The sequence below is a fragment of the Papilio xuthus genome, unplaced genomic scaffold (assembly GCF_000836235.2).
Source record: "Papilio xuthus unplaced genomic scaffold, Pxut_1.1 DF826945.1, whole genome shotgun sequence".
In the NCBI taxonomy this organism is placed as follows: Eukaryota; Metazoa; Arthropoda; class Insecta; order Lepidoptera; family Papilionidae; genus Papilio; species Papilio xuthus.
In genome coordinates, this window is record NW_013531704.1 from 7,671,759 (window position 1) to 7,679,327 (window position 7,569).

Genomic DNA, 7,569 nt, shown 5'->3' on the forward strand with positions numbered 1-7,569 from the left:
TTAGTAAAGAACAATGCCGATAGACAGTTTTTTCCGCGACGTGTGTAAACAGATATGACATGAAAGAGACCTTTAGTGTTGTTTGTGGTGATACAAAGTGGTGAATAGTGGTGTGGTAGTGTTATGGTGACCATGGGCATCATAATTGGTACGTGTGTGCCTGACGCGGAGCCGGACGCTGCGGCGTACGGCGCACAGCTACGGAGACCACCGCGGAGGATTCTGTATGGTAACTAACTCAGCATTGTGTTGCTTTTACTTATTCCAACTGCTTATATTGTACAAAAAGAAACATTTAAGAATGTTCCCTTTTATTACGTTTATATTAAGATTGTCTGCGCGACGACTACGGTCGTTAATATTGTTTTTATTGTATGCGATGATTAAATGCGCTGACCTCAAAACCGGCACCGACGCAGGCCGCAGCCTGTTACTACTACGATTGTTATTCTACACTTGTTTTTGCTACTATTTTTATAATACTGTGATTTTCCTCGATGTCGGACTGCTGCTTATTCAAGGATTTATTGCAAATATGTACATGTGAACGCGCGCACCGCCCATCTTGAAAACAAAGCAAAACAGCTTGTTGATTTTTTTAAAATAATCTTTTGTTTCTTTGTAAATTCGAACAGTTCGCATTTTTGAGTTGATGCCATTATTTGCTAAAAATGTGTCAGGTAGTAATGTGTCGGAAAAGTTTTCCCGCTAAGCCATTATTCCAATGGCTACCAAACATAGCGCGGTGTCCAGAGGTCGCACAATGATCGCTCGTGTCTTGCCGGACACACAAGCACACAGACACACCTTAATTGAACTCCAAACTATTGTGTGACTTATTGTTATCGGATCTTCGTGGTGAATAATGTTCGCTATTATTTTGGCGATGCGATTCGATAAATATCTATGGAGCAATTAATGTTCAACTTTTTTGGTTGATAACAATATGACGACTTGAATATTTAGTTTACAATGCTTGAAACACAGTCCTAATTTGACATCTCTGTGAACACCATTTTGTTAAATCTTACAGACAGACAGAAACAGACTTTTACACAGTTGATATCACAGTTGTATAGTATTTTTTATATTAAAAGGAAAATCATAGAACTGTCAGCGGTGCATTTCTATGATCGAGTTGGTCACCCCTACTCTAGTGGTGTGTACACTGTATTAAATTTTGTCTGATCTTTACATTTCAGTATAAGGTAGCAAATTGAAGGAGCATCTCTTCCTTATTACCTGCTTATCTAAACACTTCAAATATTTGTACTTCACGTGTAACTTTCCGCATACATCATCATACATATGATTATCAATATTACATTAATCTATATTCTTGTCCGTTCATATCACTGCCGAAAACACGTTTAATTTGTTCGTTAATGTAATCAGTTTATTACACATTACATTCTTCTAAATGGAAAGGGAAATAAATACGTTAACTGTATAAAGACAAGTAATTCATACTTTATACAGCTAATTCTTTTTCGGATCGATATGCTAAGGGTGTTCTGACCGACATCAAGCTGTAAGTGCCGGTACTACGTGTGCCTGCGTCGTTACATATAAAACACAGTGATTAGTCCGTCGTGCGATACCCGTTATTAGTCATCGCAACTAATGACATTAAATCCTCACCACACGATACCCTTCGTACACTTGAGCCTCTCCGTGGGGACTTGTATGAGTTGACGACATACAACCGTGTGTTGCTTGCACCTTCTGGAGCAGTTTGCTAAATTTGTTTATATACCTGGAGACCAATCCTAAAGTGCTTTGTCTAGAATGTACAATAGAGAATGAAATATAGGGATTACCTATTTACTTTGTCTATTAATTTTGCTGAGATGAAACCGTATGAGTAGGAAAAAATCATGAATTTCTTAAATTGTATTTGAAAACTTTTTTCAGTTTAGCTACTTGACTTTACGCAGACAAAAAGCATTAACTAAGTAATTAGAGCTAATAGATGATGATCTTTTTTCATTACTGGCAGTATATAATTGTTATGTATAATTTGTATGAAATATACATATAAGAAACGTCTATAAAATGAGTATGTAAATGTGTAACGTAGGTAATGAAATGGCCAGCGCTAGCGGAATTTATGCTTATTGTGTGGAATGTGATACCTTACATATAGAGATACCAACATATGTATGTATTTTTATATATCTTTAATAATACAACTTATAATACATATTACAATGCAACACTATATTTCAGTTTAGTATAAGTCGTAGTCCCTAATAATTAACAATTAATTTGTTAACAATGACGACTAATCAAAATTACATAATTTAACTTTCCGCTATAAAACTTTACGCTAGCTACACGTTGTAGCTAGCGTAATACGTAACATTAACTACGATAATCCACCAAAACCACCAAGTAAACCAATAGAGCTGTATTGCTTTTATCCAAAGGATACTTTACATGCGACTGTACCAGGAAATAATAAACACGCGGAGCACAACATTACCTTATCTATGTTATGTGTTGTATGTTATTATGTGTTCAAATAAATAACTCGTCTTTATTGTGTTTATTTAGTACAACTCAAACACCAACTATGTATGTATGTATGTATGTACAATTCTTGTAAGTTAATTTAATTTACTCGCTTAGTGGGCTCACGTGTTTGTATATTTATATGAATTCTTTATGAATGGCAAGCGCGCTTGTTAGACTCATGTATTTTGTGCCTCATTACAGTTACAGTATATTTTTAATTGTACACGGTAGTAAAATAGCTTACTCTAAGGAAAATTGTAAATTACTATTATGATTTTTAAATTAATTAAAAATGTTAATTAAAAATTCCGTAGATGGACTTAAATGTGTTTTGAGTTATGTCGTTGTATGCGAGCTTCGTTAGCATTCGGTTTGCGTCACGTCAGGTACTATTGCGGCGTGTTTGCTTTGCCGCCGTGCCGCCGCGCCGCCGTGATGCCTGATGCGTGTTCTACGTGTTAGCCACATGTTATGATTTATGAAATTTTAGTCCTTTCTCTTAGAGTTTTGTGAATTTAGATACTTTATTAGACAGTACACGGAAAGTTAGACTTTCAGTTATGTGTGAGATGAATTATAATGTAACAATAACATTGTATTTTTTATGTACAATTATATTTATTAAATAAACTTAACCTACTTTGACTTAACTTGAATGTTCAAAACAATAGATCATATGCAAATAACATAATATGTACATTTTACATGTTGTTTATAATATCTTTGGGAACACCGACGTGTATGTAGAAGTACTCAGTAGGCGCGGCCGTGGTCGGTTCCGGTAACGTCATCTTCTGTGGCGAGTTGTCCGCGGTGCAGGGTGGCGCGTAGGGCTGCGCGTAGGGACACATGGGAAGACAGCAGGGCGCGGGCCCCGCGGACGGTTGCGCGGGCGCCGGGAACGGGGCCGGGGGTAGCGAGGCGGGCGGCCCCTGTTCCGGCGTCGTCGGCATGAGCATGTCCGGGGGGCCATCCAGCTGTTCCGAGTCGCAGGGCGGCGGCTCTGGGCAGCGCGGCTCCTCCGGCGGCCCCTCTGGCGGTCCACCCGGCGGCCCGTCCGGGGACTCGTCCGGAAATTCTAATGAACATTGGTCATGCAGTGCATTACGCTCATACAATCTTAAAATAATTGGAGTCCACCCTCGATATATTTAAACTTTGCATAACGTATAAGATAACTTCTAGGAATAACACTTTACATTTAATCTGTCTACTCTTGAAACTTTGAGATTAATCTCTATTATTACATACATACATAACATTTAAATATAAGATATAATATTATATTTAAATAGAGATATTGAAAGCACTTTTTTTTCCGAAAAAAGAGAGGAGTAAGTCTATCTCAAGAAAAGGAAATTGGTCAGATCAGCTGAGCCGAGCAGAAATAAAATGGCAGCATACCTACCATCTGCAGAATTGGCTCTATGATTGGGCTTGAGGTTGGGTGACTTTCGTCTCCGCGGCGCGAAGTGCCTCCAGGCGCGCCGGCGCTCGCGACACTCGTGGCACATGGCGCAGTACACCTCCAGCAGCGCCTGATGCTCGGTGCGCGCTGCGCACTGGGCGCATGCAGTGCGGCAGCTCACCGTGCCCCGCGCGTGCTCCGCCAGACACAACAACGCCACCACCAATGCAATCGCCGTTGTCATCGCCCCCGACATTCCACTGTTCAAATATAACAAATATTTCATTACATATTCTATTTTGTTTTGATGTACGCTTCACATATATGATTTAATCCAGAATTATGTGCGTTATTAATGTATTTATAATCATCTTACCGGGCGGTTGTCATTAGTTATAGCATATCGGAGCTGGTGCTGGGCAGCCGAGCTGACCTGTAACTGCGAAACTGCACCGCACAACACACCGCACCGCAACGCGCGCCGGCCGCAATGTGCTGGTTATATAAAGTCAATAGGCTCAATTTTACGAGTGCATGCCAGTAAATGGCATTACAAATTAATCGCGCACTTTCAAGAAAATCACTTTAGAATATTTGATATTGAATATTCAAGATTCAATTCGTTAACTATTTTAATGTATTTTGCCGAGTACATATTTTCAAACTTGGCCAATAAAACCTAATTAACAGGGACTCGATGGCATTCAGAACTTTTGTATGGATCTTCAAAGAGATATAAGCAACATTTACATTTATCAATTAATAGCAAATTCTACCATTAATGTTTTAATTACATTGTATGAGGAATTAATAAATAAAATAGTGAGAACGGTTATTATAGAGCGACTTTTGAGATGGCACATGCGGCAAGAGAGTAATCTCGTTCCCGACGTGCCAAGCAAATGTCAGCAACTATACATACCGTGTGACACTTACTATAAATGTATTCGTAATGCTGTGTACCGCACCACATTGAAACATCATCATCATCGTCTCTGAGATGTGAAGAGCACACAAATTGCAGAGAGCAGTAAGCTGTCACTTGTCACACGAGAGGGGAACGACATTACGCTCTAATGGACATCACTTGTATGCTTTTTTGTAACAAATATAACCGTTTTATTTTACGAAATATTGCTGGACAATTAAAAAATATGAAAATAGTTTATAAATAAGAAATAACATCTATTTGTTAAATAAGTAAATATCTGCTTGTGAAATTCGTGGATATATAATACAACAATTGTATTATTATTCCGATGAGATTTACAGCCGAGTCGCTATCAGCGCGTCTATTTTGGTCGCTAGTCTGTACATCGCACTCTGCAAACAATACCCACTGCATATAAAGTACGACTCATATATTCAAATTACTGGCTTCAAAAGATGTTATGTCTTAAATATATTTTATTTATAATGCTGGGAAATTATGATTAAAAATGCGTTTGTGCCGTATAGTATGTATGGAGAAGTTGTTGCATGTTGTAATGTGTCTGTGTGTGTATGTTGCAGGCATCAAGTGTCCAGTTTGCAGCAAGTTCGTGTTGCCGGACGACATCGAGTGCCACCTTGTCATGTGCCTCACCAGGCCGAGGCTCTCATATAATGGTCAGTATTTATGCCCCTAACACTATATTATAATGTCCATTCATAAGCCTTATGTTACTTCTACCGAATAAATGTACCAATGCGACAATAATTAAATTTTAATATTGTTGAGCTAAACCTAAAACAATCTATTTTTAAGTTTACATTTGAATTAAAATTTAAAGAATGAACGTTATGTGCGGATACAATCTCTGACAAGTGTAACAGATGCCGACAATTACAAAGATTGTTGTGTGAAGGTAATACTGATGTGTGTTGACGTGTGCGTTTCAGAGGACGTGCTGAGTGACGCAAAGGGCGAGTGTGTGATCTGCCTGGAGGAGTTGTGTGCGGGGGACACCATCGCGCGCCTGCCCTGCCTCTGCATCTACCACAAGGGGTAAGCTCCCACTATAATTGTTACAACATGCTACATACAAGCTTTGTTTAAAGAATTTGGTAAATTACCAAACTTCACCTGATACTGATACTAAAACTGATGCTAATCTAATGAAAAAGATAAACAAATTATATATTATATTTCATTTTTCTATTATTTCCTGGCAAATATTTTTTACCTACTAAGATCTATATTAAAATCGGCGTAACCTCAGACCTAACAAAAATCAAAGTCACCTCATGTCGGCTTTCTACAATGATTAGTTTCCTTACGTTGACCACAAAAAATGTAACGAATTTTGTCTACAGCACTCGATCGACTTTCATACTTAGATAGAGACACGCTCTCGACGAGTGAGGAGCGCTCGAGCCTCGTCTCTCGAGACTGAGGTGTAACAAAGCAGTCGACAACTCTTCACGTTCACAACACCGCGCAGCCGATCTGGGTCGAATGCATTTTCTCTTTAATAATCTTGTACTTGTACATTATGTAAATAGATAACTTCCAGCATGTATTATATATTTTCTATATACATTACAGGACAGATCACATAACATCACTGACAAATACATACAACATAACACAAATAGCTTTGTGAACGAATGTATTCATTAGTTGTATTATAATATTTTTTTTATCAAAATAAAAAGAAACCCGATGTTGTTTGTTTGCAGATGTATAGACCAATGGTTCGAGGTGAACCGGTCGTGCCCGGAGCACCCGGGCGACTAGTGCGCGCGCGCGGCGCCGGCCAGTGCTACAGACTGCGGCCCCCGGGCCTTGTAAATAAATATATTATAGTGAGATCTTTACCATTTAATTAATTGAGAAAAAACGTAAAGCAAAAGGACAGTTAGCTCGGACGACAAATTCCGTGTGGAGTATCGTCGCAGACTACGTTACGGTTGTTTATCTATTATTTGGAGATTTTATGTTTCGATCGATATGTATAATACGTTGTATAGAATATGTATAGTGGAGGTTTCCTTCTCGGAGAACAAGATGAGCGAGTCGCGTCCGTGTCGTGCGCGTCACGTCGCGCTCCCCGACGTGTCGCGTCCGTGTCGTGCGCGTCACGTCGCGCTCCCCGACGTGTCGCGTCCGTGTCGTGCGCGTCACGCCGGGCTCCCCGACCTTATATATATATCATTTCATCTTTTTCATCTTGATAAATAAAGTTGATTTGTTTCTAAATTTTCCACCGTTGTTTTCTTTACATCCCTCTCAGCTATACAATACCTCACAGGACTAATTTGTCTAACAAAAGCTTCGATAGGGAGAAAAACTGAAAAGTGGCAAGATGGCGCTACCGCCAATACTCCGCTGTCGTCTGACAAAGTTTTATTGTGATTTAAATAAAAAAAAACCTTATTGATTATTACAATTGCAATAAATACGAGAACCGAAATACATCGACACCTGGAGAAGAGCAATGTTTTATGTATATCCTGACAGAACCAAAAGCGATAGTAGCGCCTCTCGTCGGTTCAGATATACTTGTTTGAGTTTATGTTTGTGGTATGTTTGGCGTTAGTGTCGCTTTTGATTGTGCACACATCTACAGGAACCAAGAGGCTTTTGCTTCGCACTGGAAAGAGCGAGGTGTCCATATCATAGCCCTTAATTACAAAGGACAAAAATAAAACTAATATAAACA

General features: G+C 39.1%; 2 protein-coding genes across 5 annotated transcripts in view; one reads left to right on the top strand and one right to left on the bottom strand.

The window, feature by feature from the left end:
• LOC106121266 (E3 ubiquitin-protein ligase ZNRF2) overlaps nucleotides 1-7,039 on the top strand; it is a 60,031-nt gene extending 52,992 nt beyond the window's left edge. For both annotated transcript variants that reach the window (XM_013316849.1, XM_013316850.1), the window contains exons 2-4: nucleotides 5,438-5,533; nucleotides 5,807-5,912; nucleotides 6,587-7,039. In XM_013316849.1, coding sequence (XP_013172303.1) covers nucleotides 5,438-5,533; nucleotides 5,807-5,912; nucleotides 6,587-6,644 — 260 coding nt within the window. In that variant the 3' untranslated portion in view covers nucleotides 6,645-7,039. The remainder of the gene's footprint in view (nucleotides 1-5,437; nucleotides 5,534-5,806; nucleotides 5,913-6,586) is intronic.
• LOC106121265 (predicted GPI-anchored protein 58) lies at nucleotides 3,125-5,431 on the bottom strand. 3 transcript variants are annotated; one of them, XM_013316847.1, is made up of 4 exons: nucleotides 4,862-5,431; nucleotides 4,302-4,420; nucleotides 3,926-4,185; nucleotides 3,125-3,595 (listed from the first exon to the last, which is right to left on the bottom strand). In XM_013316847.1, the coding sequence occupies exons 2-4, from the start codon at nucleotides 4,313-4,315 to the stop codon at nucleotides 3,219-3,221; spliced, it is 651 nt and encodes a 216-aa protein (XP_013172301.1). In that variant the 5' UTR covers nucleotides 4,316-4,420; nucleotides 4,862-5,431; the 3' UTR covers nucleotides 3,125-3,218. The 3 variants fall into 3 exon arrangements, with proteins under 3 accessions (XP_013172301.1, XP_013172300.1, XP_013172302.1); XM_013316846.1 differs by having other exon boundaries at nucleotides 4,302-5,431; XM_013316848.1 differs by having other exon boundaries at nucleotides 3,922-4,185; nucleotides 4,302-5,431.
• Nucleotides 7,040-7,569: the final 530 nt, after the last annotated feature.